This window comes from Diabrotica virgifera, chromosome 4 (assembly GCF_917563875.1).
Source record: "Diabrotica virgifera virgifera chromosome 4, PGI_DIABVI_V3a".
Lineage (NCBI taxonomy): Eukaryota > Metazoa > Arthropoda > Insecta > Coleoptera > Chrysomelidae > Diabrotica > Diabrotica virgifera.
The window spans coordinates 105888964-105906636 of record NC_065446.1 but is presented as its reverse complement, the minus strand read 5'-3'; the positions used below and the strand labels follow the sequence as shown (position 1 = coordinate 105906636).

The 17673-nt window shown below is 33.2% G+C and overlaps 1 protein-coding gene across 2 annotated transcripts in view; it reads left to right on the top strand.

Moving 5' to 3' along the window:
* The window catches only part of LOC114343739 (integrin beta-PS), a 117507-nt gene that overhangs the window by 71927 nt on the left and 27907 nt on the right, over nucleotides 1-17673 (top strand). For both annotated transcript variants that reach the window (XM_050648319.1, XM_050648320.1), the window contains exon 9: nucleotides 6823-7110. In XM_050648319.1, coding sequence (XP_050504276.1) covers nucleotides 6823-7110 — 288 coding nt within the window. The remainder of the gene's footprint in view (nucleotides 1-6822; nucleotides 7111-17673) is intronic.

Below are 17673 nucleotides of genomic sequence, written 5' to 3'. Positions count from 1 at the left end.
TATATTCAGTCTGTCAAAAGGTGCTGTAGCCTTAATCAAAGTGCTTTTGTTTTTGTAAAATGTTGGTTTAATTTCAGCACAGATTGGACAAGAAGAGATAGTTCGTTTGACATCTTCTAAAGAATAAGGTAGATTTTTACATCGTATCCAGTGATAGAATCTGGTTATTCCAGGATGACACATTGTGTTATGTAAATTGAATAAATTTTTATCTGACATAGTGGGGTGAATAGCAGCAGATATTCTTGAAAGAGTATCCGCAACAATGTTTTGATTCCCAGGTCTGTAAATAATTTCAAATTTATAGCAGGACAGTTCTATACGCCAACGCATTATTTTCTCATTTTTAATTTTAGATGTTGATTTTAAGTCAAACATAAAAGCAACTGACCTTTGGTCTGTAATAATTTTAAAGTGTCGGCCCATAAGATAGTGTCTCCATTTTCTTATGGATTCCACAATTGCATAAGCTTCTTTTTCAACACTTGAATGATTATGTTCTGTTTTTGAAAGTGTTCTTGAATAAAATGCTACTGGTTTTCCTTGTTGTGTAAGTTGAGCTCCAATGGCAAATTCGGAGGCATCTGTTTCAACTGTAAATATTTCATTTTCATCAACAGAAGTGACTACTGCTTCTACAATGTCCTGTTTCAGCTTTTCAAAGGCATATATTTGAGTTTGATTTAAGGGAAATTCTTTGATATTGACAATAGGATGTATCTTTTCCGAAAATTTGTGTATGAATTTTGAATAGTGGGCGAACATTCCTTGAATTCTTCTTAATGAAGTGATATTTGTTGGTACTGGTAAATTGATAAGGGGTTGCAGTCTTTCAGCATCTGGTTTTATAGTTTTCTTTTCAATAGTATATCCAAGTATATTAATTTGAGTCATGCAGAATTTCGATTTTTCATCGTTTAAAATTAATTTATATTTCCTTGCGATTTCCATAAAGTTTTGTAGATTCTTGTCATGTTGTTCTTTTGTTGTTCCACAAATAGTGACATCATCTAGGAATGCAAATGTATCTGTTAATCTTTCATTCTCTATTATGTTGTTAATCGTTCTTTGAAAACATGCTACTCCATTGGTGACACCAAATGGAATTCTTGTAAACTGATAGAGGTTGCCACATGCTTCAAATCCAGTATAGATTTTCTCATGTTCTAGTATGGGAATTTGATGATAAGCACTTCGTAAATCGATTGAACTAAAGTATTCATATTGAGAAATTTTATTTACTAAAATTTCGAGATTTGGTAAAGGGTAGGCATCTAGTTCAGTAAATTTATTAATAGTTAAAGAATAATCGACAACCATACGTTTTTTATGATTTGTATTACTAGTAACTAGTACTTGTGCTCTCCATGGAGAATTGCTTGCTTCAATAATATTTTCTTTCAATAATTTTTGAATTTCAGTGTCTATGAATTTGGAATCTTCAAAGGAATAGCGTCTTGATTTTACGGCGATAGGTTTGCAGTTTCCTGTTAAATGGGCAAACAGTGGGTATGGTTTTACAATTGCTGTTGTTAGATTACAGATTGAAATTGGAGGTTTCTTACCATCAAAATTGAACTGCACTCCAGAATGTTTATTAAGGATATCATGACCAATTATGACATCTGAGCTAAGGGTTTTCTAGAACATAAAGTTTAAAATTTTTATAGGTATGTTCAGATATTTTTAGGTTAACAATGCAAAAGCCGCAAACTGGAGAGTTTAAAGATGAGGAAGCCATTTGTACATTTAAATTTGTAGGGAATATTTGTAGTTGATTTTGAATGGCAATACTATTTGAAATGTAACTGTCTGTACTACCAGTATCTACTAGAGCTTCAACCTCAGAATTATTTACATGAATTTTTATTATAGCTTTTGATAAACAGGACGGAGAAGCAGCAGATAGCATTCCAACTAAAGCAGCAGATGTTTTGTTATGAACATGTGATTTTTGTTTTTGATTCTTACTTTTACAGACTTGCTCAAAATGTCCGAATTTACCACAAGAGCATTGGTGATTTTTAGCAGGACATCTATCTCTAGTATGGCGACTTTTTCCACAAAACCAGCATTTTGAAAAGGTAGCTGCGCTAGTCAAGTTGTTTTGATCAGTTTCGTGTGCAGTATTCTGAAGGGTGTTATCAGTAGTAATAGAATTTACAATAGAATTTGACATAATATATGAATCTGATTGTTGTTGGGCCATTTCTAAAGCTCTGGCTGAATTATATGCTTGATCTAATGTTAAAGTGGCGCTTTCAAGTAGTCTTTGCCTAATATTTGAAGCACTTAAACCTCGAATAAAAGAGTCCCTGATGTAATCGTCTTTATTTCTATCAGCAGACACTGCTTGAAAATTGCAATCCTTACTTAAGTGTTTTAAGATTAGTAAATATTGATCAATGGACTCACCCACTTGTTGCTTTCGTGTAGATAATGTGTGCCGGGCAAATATTTCACTCTTTTGTTTTATGTATAGTTTTTCTAAGGTAGCAGTTGCATCAGTGTAGGTGGTACATTCACCTATAGCTTCATATACTACAGGATTTACATAATTCACCAATAAATTCAGTTTATCTTTGTCTTCAGAAACATTAGCTGCTTCTAGAAAGTTTTGAAAGGTTCTCTTCCAGTGTGTCCAGAGTTGTGTTGCATTTGTTGAATTGGAATCGATGTCTAGTCGATCAGGCTTGAGTAGTTTATCCATTGTTGAATAAATTTTAGTTTATTAAATTGTAATAATGAAAACCTTGAGAATTAAAGGTTTTAATAAACTAAAATTGTACATACATTATGATTGACAAACTGTGATATAATGATATGACAATGACATGACATTGACATGAGTGAATGACATAATGACAATAATAACAATAATAGTTATGCAGAAAGGAACACCACAGTAGGGAATAATCCAATGATCATTTTCTATATCATACCGCTGTACGCTAAAATCTTGGGGGTGATTGCTACCCCATTTCGGGGGTGGGAATTTTTTATTAAATTTTAACCATGTAAATCGATGTAAAAAGTCATTCTAAGAAAAAAACATTTTTTACATTTTCTTCGTAAAACTAATATTTTTCAAGTTATTCGCGCTTGAAAGTAACAGTTTTTCGACGAAAAAATCGACTCCTTTAGAGGGTTTTTTGAGAATACCTCGAAAAATATGCATATAGTCAAAAAAACTGTGGATATCAAAATTGTATCTTTTAGTAAAACAAATCAAATTCTTTTTCCATAATATTTTTAAGACAAATACAAACCGAGAAAGGGCACGTTAAAGGTTAGCTTTTTTTGTCAAATGTATAATTTGAAATATTCAAAGCCAAATAGCGGGAAAACCTTGCATTTTTTAGGAAAATTTAAATATTATTTTTTAAGCATACGATTATATCTTTTAAAAAATAATAATAAAAAGTTTCTAGCATAAAAATTTAGCAACTTATGATCAAAAAAAGGTCGGTACCTGCTTTTCACTACGAAAAAATCAGTGAAAACAACTCTTAACTACCCTCCTAATTAAAAATTAATCTTAACCTTTGTATATTTTTTAATAACTAAAATTTAGTTGTACATAGATTTTCATTACAGTGAATACAGCGAGATATAGCTGTTTAAAACCTCTATTTACGAGCAAACACCCCCTTATTCGAGCCCTTTAAAGCCGCCCCGATTAAAAACTAAGGGACCTTACGGAGTTTAATTTACAGTCTTATAGCTCTTCAAAAATCCTACAAAATCGTTTTTGAAAAACTTTTTATCGCCAAAAATGAAGGAGCTATGTTTATAAAACGATCTTTTTTTTTTCGAAAAATTCGAATAGTTCGCTTATGGAGCATTTTCAATGTATGTATAATACCACAGAACCGATTCGTATACTGGAAGATGACTAAAAAACTATTTGTATTTATATTTGTGCACATTTGTAAATTCGTATTTTTCTGTGAATAAATGTTTTTGTAATTCTTTAATTCTACTTTTTTTCTATATAGATCAATTAAATTATCTACTTGGTATAAGTTCCTTATCTACCGAAATTATTCTTTTAGGATAAGTAAATTTTTTATATATAGCTCCAACAAGGGTGGTTTTAAGGGTTGAAATATTATGGTAGTATATCTTAAAGCATAAAACAATCATTATGTAACTAATAAGAACCAAATGTTGACAATATTAAAGTTTAAAATGTTATTTTATAATTTTTTACAGTTAGGGGTAGTTTTCACCCTTAAAAAACCAAAAGCGTACAACGGCTCAATATAGAAAATGAACTAGAGGGTGAAATGAGCCTATTCCCAAATTTTTGTACAATTCGATGCTGGACGAAAAAATTGCGAGGTTTTGCCATTTTTCCAGCTTCATTTCCTCGACTATTTAGAATATGTCGCATCTTGCCAAATGCTGCCCATCCTAAGCCTATACTACGCTATATCTCACAAGTTTGATTGTCTTTTCCTATTCTAATTTCATGCCCGAAATAGATATAGGTAGCTAAAAACCTGATGTAAGTACATATCTATCCACAATAAATTTCCAGCCCATTGGAGTTTCTCGATAGGTGTTTCTTGAAAGAGGGTAAAGTTAATGATTGTATCTAGATCTGGCCTGATTATATCTGGCCTTTTCAACTCTAGATCGTACAAGGGCGGCTCCAGGATCGGCTTTCGGGAGGGGCCATGAAATTTTTTTGGGGAGGAGTGCTAGGGGGTCTGGGAGTAATTTTTAAAATTTAGGGTTACAATGATGAGTTTTAAGGCACTTCTCACACACTTCTGAGTGCTATAAAGACATTCAAAACTTATCGTTATTAAAGTATTAACAATTAAAGTCAGTACCGATTCCTACACATTTCTTCGGATCCAAGTGCAGTTTTTTCAACAAGTTTTATACTATTTTTCCCAATGCTTCTCCTGACAGGTCTTGTTATTCCCCTCTTTCTTGATTTTCACTAATTAGTTTTACGTTCTCATAAGCGTCAATTAACTTGACAAAGTTTTCACGAATGTTGTTATTGTATGTATCTCAAATTTAGAGAAAGCTCTTCCACGTGGGATACGTCGGTCGATTCGTCAAATATGACAGAGTAATAATAGGCCAAGCTGAAAATTTGTTAATAACTTAAAGGTGTTTAGTCGGACAAACTTTGATGGACAGGAACAGTTGAAGTTTTAATTGTGGAACAGGTTAAAAATTTGGAACGTCAGACTACGAAAACGTTCTATGTATTTTGTCGGACAGAACTTCCAGTTGATTTATTACCCTTTCATTAAACTCTTATACAAAAATCAGACTGGTATTTATCAATAACTGGTCATTTTAATAAGTCCGACAAGTAGAACAAGTCAAATGACAAGAATTATAACAGATGTAAATAGCAGCCTGATTTTTGCATGACAGTTTAATGAAAGGGTAAAAAATCAATTGGAAGTTCTCCCGGCAAAATACATGGAACGTTTTCGTAGTCTGACATCCCAAATTTTTAAACTGTTCCATAATTAAAAATTCCCCTGTTCCAGTGTTCCCGTCCATCAAAGTTTGTTCGACTAGACAGCCTTAACATATTAACAAATTTTCAGCTTGTTGTTAATCAACTTTTTTTGTGTACACGGGATCCAGGCCTATAATTTGTACTTTTCACCTAATTCATTATTTTTGTTCAATTATTTCTTCACTACAACATGTTATCAATCGATTTCGACTATTGCTACTAATGTATATGCTCAGGAAGATGCTGTGGATAGGTGTAGTTTAAGAGTCTTATCTCCTGATGCAGAAGCAGAAGGCCATCATCACGATGCCCTCTTAGAGGAATATTTTTATAAGACTATAGACTCTACTATTGGTTGTAGTATTTCTCTATTTTCTTGTATCTGTTTAGACCTCTGCAAGTCTATCTGGTTAATGACTGACTTTTGCTGGTTGCGATAACTTTGTAGAAAATTTAGCCTAACCTGAACGCCCTCCTTGTGGTATCATGTTTTTTCATGGGTTTGTATGGCTCCGTCTTAGTCCATGAGTTTGGCGAAAGACGTTAAAGCTTTCGTGACAAGACTCTGGGCTGTCATCCCTTTATTATGACCATATTTTTCATTAGAAAAATAAAACGCAATACTTGCAAGGCAATCCCTTTTGAATGTGCGAAAGTACCAATCAACTCCTTTGTTCTAAGTGCTGGTGCCCCAAGTAACGCTTCACTTCTTTTTTATTCTTTATGTATACAGAATATGGAAATTGGCAGGATTTTGATGGCTGCCAAGGTCGTTCTAACATTTGACACTTTGTAAAATTATCAACATTTTGATTTACAAAATATCCCATGTCATTCTTGAAGCTACTTACTGCCTTTGTTCAATTCTATTCCAGAAGACATATTTATTCCTTGTTTTGTACATATATATGTTTTTGAAAATATAAACATTTGAACTGCAAATATTTCAATTTCAATTTTTTCAATTCTCGGGAGGGGCCAGAGGGGCCATGGCCCCCTCCCTGGATCCGCCCTTGAGATCGTATTTAGGTTGTTTGATCCCATTTCGAGTTGAGGACTGTTGAATGTTGAATTAATTGGTTTTTTATCTTTAATTGTCTGGCAGGTTTTTGAGTTTTGCTCTTCAGCACCCATTTTGTTTTATTTATGTTGAGGTTGAGTCCTCTTCGAGCTCCACCCATAGGTATATCTGTTTATTTCTTCATATTTTTTGTCCCAGGTTTCTTTTGGACGTAAAAATACGATACGATTAAAAATACGATACGATTATGGACGTTGTAAAAATACGATAGGTTATTCTTTATTTGATTTATTGTTACTTTTTTTAGAGAATCTACGGCAAATACTGCGAATGCGAAAACTTCTCCTGCGAGCGCCATGACGGCAAACTTTGCAGCGGTCCCGACCACGGTATCTGCGACTGCGGCGTATGCCACTGCAAAGAAGAATGGTCCGGCCCGAACTGCGCATGTGCCAAATCCAACGCCACCTGTTACGCGCCAGGTGTTACGGATGGTAAGATTTGTTCAGGACACGGAACATGCGAGTGCGGCGTATGTCACTGCGATGTTACCGATGAGGGACGGTATTCTGGAAAATTCTGTGAGAGATGTCCAGTAAGTTTTCTAAAGGCCGCGTCTCACCATCAAATAATTTGATCAAACAGTTTGAGCAAACTCCGTCAGTACAAGGCCCCGTCTCACCATCAAATAATTGACAGTTATTTGATCAAACTTGACAGTCAAACTTGACTAGTGACACAAACTATACATACTAACTGTCACTTTGTGTCACTAACTGTCAAGTTTGATCAAATAACTGTCAATTATTTGATGGTGAGACGGGGCCTTCAAAGTGACGTCACAATTGCAGTTTTTTTGAAATTCTAAAAATCTGTGCTCTCACTATCAGTCTAGTTTGATCAAATTTATTGTATTGAGTTGTCTAACTTGTTTGTACTTTATTTAAAATTAAAATTTTTCATTATTATCCACAATGAACACTCAGGATGTGACGTCACTAACTGTCACTTTCAGTTTACTCAAACCAGTTTGATCAAATTATTTGATGGTGGGACGCGGCCTTAATAGTATTGAATATTTGACCATGATTTGACTTAAATAAACTCATTATTGACGAATAGCATTTTTCTAAAATCCGAACATGACCAAGCTGTGGTATCAGTGGCGGCTTGTCAGGGTCGGTAGTGCTGACCCACACATTTATGGACACATTATAGATTTTTTTAAATATTTAATTTAATCAGAGTTAATGATATTCGTTTCTGTGAAATAAAAAAATATCTGTGAGATAATACTGAAGCGTTTTACGTGACTGCTCAAATGGGATCAAGGATAAGATTAACTATATAAATACTTTGGGTCGGAATGGGGCTAGTAGAAGGAACAGACACATAAAGCTTCATGCATACGGCAGCTCATTTTTTGTGCGTTGGCAGGTCGTGGAATCGTTAGGGGGGTAAGAGGGTTTAAAGAAGACTAAGTTGAAGCGTTTTTCCAACTATTACCTGTATTTTTAAGAGGGTCTAATGAAGTAACGAAATAACCAAATAAGCAAAGGATACTTACACAGACCTGAGGAGCTTCCTACTATTTAAAGAAATTTGGACGCCGTTTGAAAAATCCTCAAATTCACATATCGAGTACTTACTGGACATATTCCGTACTTATGGGAACCAACTGGGGGGACATTCATCTTAGATTCCTCATTGGGTCAAACTGGGCTATTATTTACCTTTATTGGCTTCTATGCCATATCATTTTCTTCTATTCTAAAACTTAATTCGCTTATATTAGATATCTGGTTAATAATTTTCCAAAACATAGGTTACAGAAATAAAAATGTGTACATTTTATAATGTTTATTTAAACCTTTATACCTTATTATTTTTACTTTGAGAATAAACATATTCTCAAACAAGAAATGAATAATAAAAACAAATATATGATTTTACAATTCTTAACCTTATTTTTAGCAGTGTACCAAAACAAAAATTTGACTTATGGCTGTCAAAAGTCACTGCCATTTTATTTACTTTATACAATAAAATCCATGTTGAAAACAAACTATTTAAATATGTAAAACCTTTACCAAATTAATATCCACTTGTGAATTTATTTAAAATAAACATTATATATATATATATATATATATATATATATATATATATATATATATATATATATATATATATATATATATATATATATATATAGTCTTTTAAGTCCCTTTTACTTTTCAGTGTCGGGACTAATGTCTATTCACGTGTGCACAAACTTTGACCATTGTTTTCTATCCTGCGCCAGTCTGCTTGCTTCTGCTACGGTTTTCCCTTTCTTTTGGATAATCTTCGCAATGGTTGTATCCCAGTTTTCTGATGGTCTTCCTCTGTTTCTTTTTTTCTGAATTCTTGCTTCCCATACTTTCCTTACTGGTATGTTTCTTCTCATTCTTTTCATGTGGCCCCACCAACTCAGCTGTTTTTCTTCGATGTATTCTAGGAGTGGTTTAGTTTTGAGCTCCGCTCGTATATCTATATTTCTTAGTCTGTCTCTTTTTGATACTCCTTTTACTCGTCTTAGGTATTTCATTTCCAGTGCCTGGATCTTACTCTTCATACTTCTTGTTAATACCCAAGACTCGCACCCGTATGTAAGTACTGGTCTGTATATCGTGTTGAAGACAGTTATTTTGGTTTTTCTGGATATTTCTTTTTTGTTTAAAAATTTGTTGTTAATTGCGTGGAATATTTTAGACGTTTTGTTAATCCTTTCTTCTATATCTTTGTGTTGTTTTCCGTTGTTTTCCACTGTTACTCCCAGGTATTGAAAGTAGTTTACCTGTTCTATTGTTTCTCCATTGATTTGTATGTTTAATACGGGTTGTTCTTGTGCTACTACCATAATCTTTGTTTTGCGTGTGTTTATTTTCATCCCATGCCTATTTAATACCTCATTCCATGTTTGTAGATTATTTCTTAGATCTTCCTCTTTATCTGCCATGACAATTACATCATCAGCAAATGCACATTCTGATATTCCTATTCTTTCTAGGTTTCGGTAACCTACATGTAGCTTTTTTAATTGTGGTATACATTCTTTGATTATTTCGTCCATGAAGATGTTAAAGAGTGTAGGGCTCATGACTCCTCCTTGTCTTAAGCCTTCAGGTGTTTTAAATTGTTGCGATTTCATATTTTTATGCATTATGTAATTCGTGTTTCTTTTATATAGACTTTTGATGACTTCTATTAGTTTTCTATCAACTCCTCTTCTAATTAGACTGTTCCATATTGTTTCTCTTTTCGCTCTGTCGAATGCTTTTTCTAGGTCGATGAAGGCCATGTACGCTTTGGTTTTAGTCAGTAGTGTTTTTTCTGTTATTTGCTTCACTGTGAATATGTGATCTTGCACCCCTCGGCCTTTCCGGAAACCACTCTTGGCTTCTTCTAGTGTCGTTTCTATTATATTCTTCAGCTTTTGTTCTAATACTGTTTCATATACTTTCAGTGCCGTACATAATAGTGTAATTCCTCTATAATTGTTACATTCTTTGATATCTCCTTTCTTATATATGGGCAGTATTACTCCCATCTCCCAGTCCTACGGTATTTCTTCTTTCTTCCATGCCTCATTGCATATTTCTCTGAGCAATTTCCTACCTTCCAGTCCCATATACTTCAGCATTTCTGGTGTTATTCTATCATGTCCAGGAGATTTCCCATTTTTAAGTTTCTTTATTGCTGTTTCTATTTCTTCGTTTGTTATTTCATCTGTGTTTTCTTCCTGTTCTGTTCTTTCTTCATTTTCTTCGTTGTTCGCTTCTCTGTTTACTTCATTACTAGTTAGTAGTTCTTGAAAGTGTTGCTTCCATCGTTCCATTATTTCTTGATCGTCTGTTATTATTGTTCCATCTGTGTTTTTTATTCTTGTATCTCTTGTTGGTTTGTCTATTCTTATATTTTTCATTGTTCGATACAAAAGTTTCTGATTTTCTTTACTGTTGTATTCCATCTGTTGTCCGAATTGTATCCAGGTCTTTTCTTTTTCTATTTTTATCATGTCTCTTACTTTCTTTCTTTCTTCTTTGTATCTATCGTAATTTTCCTCGGTTTTGTTCCCTAAGTACTTTTCCCACATTTTCTTCTTCATTTTTACATGGTTTTTGATTTCATCATTCCACCAGCTCGTTTGTTTAGTTTTGTTGTTTTTCCTGTACACCCCACACGCTTCTTTTGCCGTTTCAATTAATATATCTTTGAGTAGTTGCCATTTTTGTTCCAAATTGCTTACCTGTATTGATCTCATCAAGTTTGTTATTTTTAAGTTTGTCAGTTCTTCGTATTTTTGAGCTATTTGTTTGTCTCTAAGCTTATAGTTTTTAATTGTTTCGAACTCAATCTTTTTTCTATTTTCTGCTGGTCTAGTTTGGGGTTCTATCCTATGTTTTATTTTAGCTTCTAATAAGTAGTGGTCACTGCTTATTTCCGGTCCTCTTCTAACTCTTATGTCTTGGAGTGCCCTTCTATTATTGCGTTCTATCAGTATGTAGTCGATTATTGATTTTTCCGTTTCTCTTGGTCCTTACTTACTGGACATATTCCGTACTTATGGGAACCAACTGGGGGGACATTCATCTTAGATTCCTCATTGGGTCAAACTGGGCTATTATTTACCTTTATTGGCTTCTATGCCATATCATTTTCTTCTATTCTAAAACTTAATTCGCTTATATTAGATATCTGGTTAATAATTTTCCAAAACATAGGTTACAGAAATAAAAATGTGTACATTTTATAATGTTTATTTAAACCTTTATACCTTATTATTTTTACTTTGAGAATAAACATATTCTCAAACAAGAAATGAATAATAAAAACAAATATATGATTTTACAATTCTTAACCTTATTTTTAGCAGTGTACCAAAACAAAAATTTGACTTATGGCTGTCAAAAGTCACTGCCATTTTATTTACTTTATACAATAAAATCCATGTTGAAAACAAACTATTTAAATATTTAAAACCTTTACCAAATTAATATCCACTTGTGAATTTATTTAAAATAAACATTATCCATACCTTTATTTTTAAAACAAAAATCCATGTCACACGTCAAACACTTATCCAAAATTTTCCATTCGAGATTGGGGGGAAGACATTCAATTTTAAACCAAACAGGAAACAGGATAAGTTGATACCAAATAACATCATCGGGGTACTTCAATACGGGAATTCTTACAGGAAACATGAACAAATCCATATATCATCTTAAAAACAGGAAAAGACAGGAACCACGCACTTTTTTTACCGGCAAAACAAACTGCGTCACAATAATACTGTTTCACATAAATATATCCAAACTAATTGCTGTGAAACTTTGCAACAATATTCCTTAATGTTTATTGGACATTTTGCAAGTCCTTTTCTTCGTTTTCCATAACGAAAAAAGCCATTTTAAACCGGCAAAGTGCGATTCTATGAGTTCTACGGGAAAAAGATGTTTAACCTTCAAACATACTTTTAGAACTAAATCTTCGTTTCGGCGGCGTACCGCGTACCTTACCTTCCGAAAATTCTCCTCGTGCGTCGAGCCGAAGCATTTCTCGACCAAGACTATTGACCAATCGTCAACTAAAACTCAAGGATCTTTCAAAATTCAGACCAATAATATCAAACGATGCTTCGCGCTCTAAACAAAGGGAAATATATTCCCGACTTTTTCTAGAATAAGGAATGTTTTCACAATAACTATCTACGTAGTTAGTAAATGCTACACAAATAAATAGGAATTTTCCTAAGTTTTACAATGCTGCGAAATATTTTGAAATATTTCGAACAGGAGCGGCTTAGGAAATTTTAAAGATATATAAACTCAAAAAATAAATTAGAAAAATAAATATTTTTTTTTTTGGGATAAGATTAAAATTAATGAATTTTATAACAAAACATTGTAGCGGGAATTTGTAATGCTACAATACAGACTAAATTTTATTCATTGTTTTTAAAAGAATTCGATCGATCCGATACGTTAAGTGATCCCTGTGCGCTGTTCGTAAGAGACTTTTCAAATTAATGATCCTACAGTCATGCACCCGATTGCGATAGGCCCGCTTCGGCAAGCCGTCCCCAGATTGACGATTTGCTTGTAATAAGAAGCTATGGAATATTAGCCGATAGGCAACCAATTGTACATTCGCCGTATTCATTTGAATGACAAGTCCGATCGGTGACCTGCAAATGGCAGCAAGGCACGTACCTAGCCACGTACCTTGCTAGCGCGCCCAGGATTATAGTTTTACTTCGTTTAATTATTGATATTGTAGTTTTTCAAAGTTGCCAGGAAATACCATTTAGGGTACAGGATGAATCGGAGCATTCGTTAAATTAAGTTAATTATAGAGAACAAATAAAATTGTTTAACAAATACGATCTGGAATTTTCTAATTTACTTTCTGTCTCGGAGAGATTTAGCGGCATACCTAAAACAGCACAGAATGAAAGAATCAATTAGTAGTTACATTTTGATCCTTTTCGGTAGAAGTAGACGAAACTACTGATAGAGGTAACATGTCATTCACAATTATCAATTGTTCCTCGATACGCGTTACACCTTATAATTATGAGAGGTTTTTAGGTTTTCAGACGTGAGTAGAAGCCATAAGATAGAATATATTTTTGGTGTTTTAAAGGACAGATTAAAATTTTTTGATATCCAAAATAAATTGGTAAGGCAAACTTATGACGGTGCTGCCTTGATGTCCGGTGAATTGTATGGTCTCCAGGCAAAAGTTAAAACTATTACACCCCCGCTTTATTACTCACTGTCATAAGTCATTTACCTCTTTGACGATTCAAAATTTAAAAATTACGCCAAAGAATTTTCAAAATATCTATTAGACAAGTTCATTAAAAATTATCCCTCATTCTTTAGTCAAATAAAATAAGAAAATGAAATTTTATATGCTGATTAAAATATTTTCGGAAGGTGGGATAAGTTACAAAATATGTATAATTTTATATACTGTAATTCATTAGGTACAACAAATTGTTCCCAAAATTAATAAATTATTGTTCTCAAATGTGGGCAAATTCTGCCTCAAATGAACGGGATTTGTCTTGTCTCAAAAAAGTCGAAACACCACGAAACAAGAGAGTCAAGCTTGTCTCAAATTTCAATAGAAAAAAACTTTTAAAATCTCTCCAAAACAATAATAAATTTTTCAATGACGTTATAACTCATTTTGCTACTTCGAAACAACATAGACTAGAGTTAATTTATAAACAGGTTTAGGTTCTAAATTAATAGGAAAAAACACAAAACAAACAAAAAAAAAATAAAAAAATAAAAATAATCAAAAACCAAAAATCTCCTATGAAATTGAAGCCTTTTAATTAGATGACATACCTACCTGAGGAGACAAAACCTTGCCGACCCTGTCCCTAAAGCCACCATCCGCCACTGTGGGGTATAATATTAACCTTAACCACCCCCAACCACCCCTATTGCAATTAGGCATTCCAAATCACGTGATATAATATGGCTGCTGGATGGCGAAACTGTCGTCCATAGGCGTATCCAATATTTAAACCACTTCATATTTAATTTGCTATCACAATTTCACAAATTTCGGTACACAATTAACAAAAAAACAAAACCAAACAGGATATTCTTTACAAATTTGTCAATATTCAATGTAAACATTAGATACGCCATGACCACCCCCCTTAACTATGTCTATGGCCATGTCAGTTTAGCCATCCACCGACCACCACTGACAGTTCATTGGAATCCCTAATTAATTTAAAATATGTTTTACGCTTAATTCTGAATAAAAGTTTTATTAACCTTATTCAAAGCCACTGACCATAAAATAAACATAAAACATTACTTGGCCGTGAAATGTTCGTGCTGTTGCAGTGCCTTCATGGGTTATAAATATTGACCAAAATCAGGTATAAGGCATTCGTATTTGTTAGGTATTAGACGTGAATGTGTCGAAATAGTGTTAGATATATTAGTACTGTTATTGTTATTTGTTGTGTAGTTGTGTTTCATCACCATTTTATACGCTGTGAGCTCGTACGTAGAGGGGATATTTACAAATTCGCGAGCGCCAGTAGTGACAAGTCTGTAAACCTTTACCGGAAATTTGACATAAATGTCAAAGCAAAGAATACATATCTCTCACAAGAACCGACACGGACGGCGATTCTTTTGTTGTTAGCATGTACTTAATTTTAGTATCGAGTTGGCAAGTGTACACGCGAGTACACTGAAAAAAGTCTCGCACATTTCTGGCGTGTATCAATAAAATTTTAGTTGCACTGAGAAAAAGGTTGCATGCAGGGCAGGCTTTTGTTGACATTCTTAATATGGTGGAATTATTTTTGATTTACAAAAGGTTGCAAATACAACACAAAGTAATGGTGAGAATTATATTGATTAAAACCATGGATAAAATACCTTTTTTATCCTGATTTTAGCATTGAAAGACCAATAATAAAATATATTATAGTGGCGTGACATTCACTATTAATTATTCTTTTTGGCTTATATTGATACAACGATACAAAATATAATTTGTTGTTTTCACCAATTTTGAAAAAGTGTGAACAAGTTGGTCAGAATTTGAACGACTTGGTGTGACCTAATAGGCTGTCTGTCCGTTCGACCGCAAATATTACTCCTTCAGTCACTATACCAGGTAGAATGACAAATGAGGTGTCAAATGAAAGCTTATAATCGATGGTACTCAAGGTGAGACATTTGACCTAGACTGTCTGTCCGTCCGACCGGAAATGTAACTCCTTCGTCACTATACCAGGTAGAATCACAAATGAGGTGTCGAATGAAAGCTCATAATCCATGGATGGTACTAAAGGTGGGAAATTTGACCTAGGACTTCCGGTTTTAGAAATGCGACCGGAAGTACTATTTTAAAGTCACCGCAATAGCACAAGTGATATCCGTCCGACCGCGAATACAACTCCTCAGTTACTAATACAGATAGAATGACAAATGAGGTGTCGAATGAAAGCTTATAACCCATGGATGGTATTAAAGATGAGAAATTTGACATCGGACTTCGGTTTTAGAGTTACAACCGTAGGTACTGCTTTAAAGTCACTCAAAATATGATATGAATGTAAAACAAGATGACAAAATTAGTAAAATCGTAGATCAATCGACGCAAAGTTACACGAAGAGTTCCAATATCGACTTCCAGTTCTACTTTCAATTACTTTGGGTGAAAACCTAGGACCAATTACTTGTTTCTCGAGGTATTTCCTAATTCATTATATTCGTTCTCTGCTTGGATCTTCCATAAATAATAAACAATAAATAACTTTTTATTAATTTCACGCCTTAAATCAATTATGTATCAAATACACAATCAATATTATTTAATAAACAACTCAATCTGTGACTAGACAATCAACATACAAACCCCATCCAAAGCAAATATTCCTGAAGCCGTGTCAAATATTTCATAGCGTTGTTTGTCACTTCTTGTCACTACATTCTGTTCGACTGAGTGCGTTGTATGACAAAGATAGCGAACGTACGATTTGGAAAATATCATCACGGTCAATGTTAGAACAAGACAAGTCTGCATTTTATGTATCGATGAAATGTCCCTAAAGTCTAACGTATTTTATGAATATATGGAAACGTTTTGATCATTATGGTCAGAAGCTTATATTCCATATGAAAGCAGTCTTTAGTTTTTTTTTGTTGGAACGCAAGTATAATCAAGAGAATGTAAACTTATTATGAAGAGTGTATTGTCAATTATCAAGCATTAACTTGAATGTTGAAACAATTTCAAGTGATATTGGATCAAACTTTTTGAATTAGCTAAATTATATAATGTTACTCCTGAAACTCCTGAATTTCAAGTAGTCAGTCATAAATTGTTTTATATATTTGACCTAAGTTATTGTTTTATACAAACTACAGAAACAATTTAATGAAACATAGTTTATTAAATTTAATTTAGGTTTGCTGATAAAAGTACTTTATGGAAGTTTTTGTGAGTATTGGATTCTCAACTTTTTAAACACAGCACGTGGCTTGTGGAATGAACACATATAAAATATGACTTTAAGTGCTCTTCCTGCAGATGCAGTTGGAGTATTATAAATCTATGGTTGGTACAGTAGAGGTCAAAGAAAGGTTAGAGAATTTGTATGATATTTTAGATTCAAATTCTTTGTGAAATCCCAATAAATACAAAATTAATTTTTTATACGATAGTTTATAGTTCATGAAAAAGCTTAAAATAATTAATTCACATAATCAAGATATCTCAAAAAGAATTAAATTGCATAAATGTTGGAAAATAACAATTAATAGTTGTAGGCTATTAACAATTAATAGTTGTGGGACATGTTGGCAAAACTGGTCTTTATTTATTTAAAAACTAGATGCATAAATAAATACTGTTTAGAAAACTTTTTGGCAGTATCAGGCAACAGGTTGGTAATTGTGTAACCCAACACCATAGGTCTTTGCACTGGTAAACATATTTACATTCAGGAAGTATGAATTGCATGAATGACTTAAATCAAGTTTTACTGGATGTTAAATAACAATATTTGATAGACAAAATCAACCAAACCTATTTCAGACACCAGCTACAGGAGAGAAAATATTCCCACAGAAAATGCTTTTACTTATGTTTGTGGATATCTTAAAAATCACTTAATGGGCATAGTAACTGTGACAGTTGTGAAAATTACCGGACACAGTGTGAATCTTCAGATGTGAATTCTTTGTTAATATATAAAACTTACAACCCCACAAAAATGATTCATGTAGCATTACAGTATGCTCCTGATTTTTTTATTAAATAAAACAAATAAAGTAAAAACTAAACTTAAAACCTAGAAAATAAGTCTATACAAAATATTATGAGCTACAAACTGATACAAAAACAAAATACTAACGCCAAGCCAAGCCAAACAAACAACTGTGACAACAAACGCCGATCCTGTACAAGACAAATGTCACCAAAATTATTTGCTATTCATACAAATTGAGAAATGGCTGATCTGGCACATGCGCATAAAAATTTAGTTCATAGATAATCCGTTTGTGTCGGTTCTTGGCAGATATGTATTCTTTGGTCAAAGTCATTAATTTAAAATTAAAAT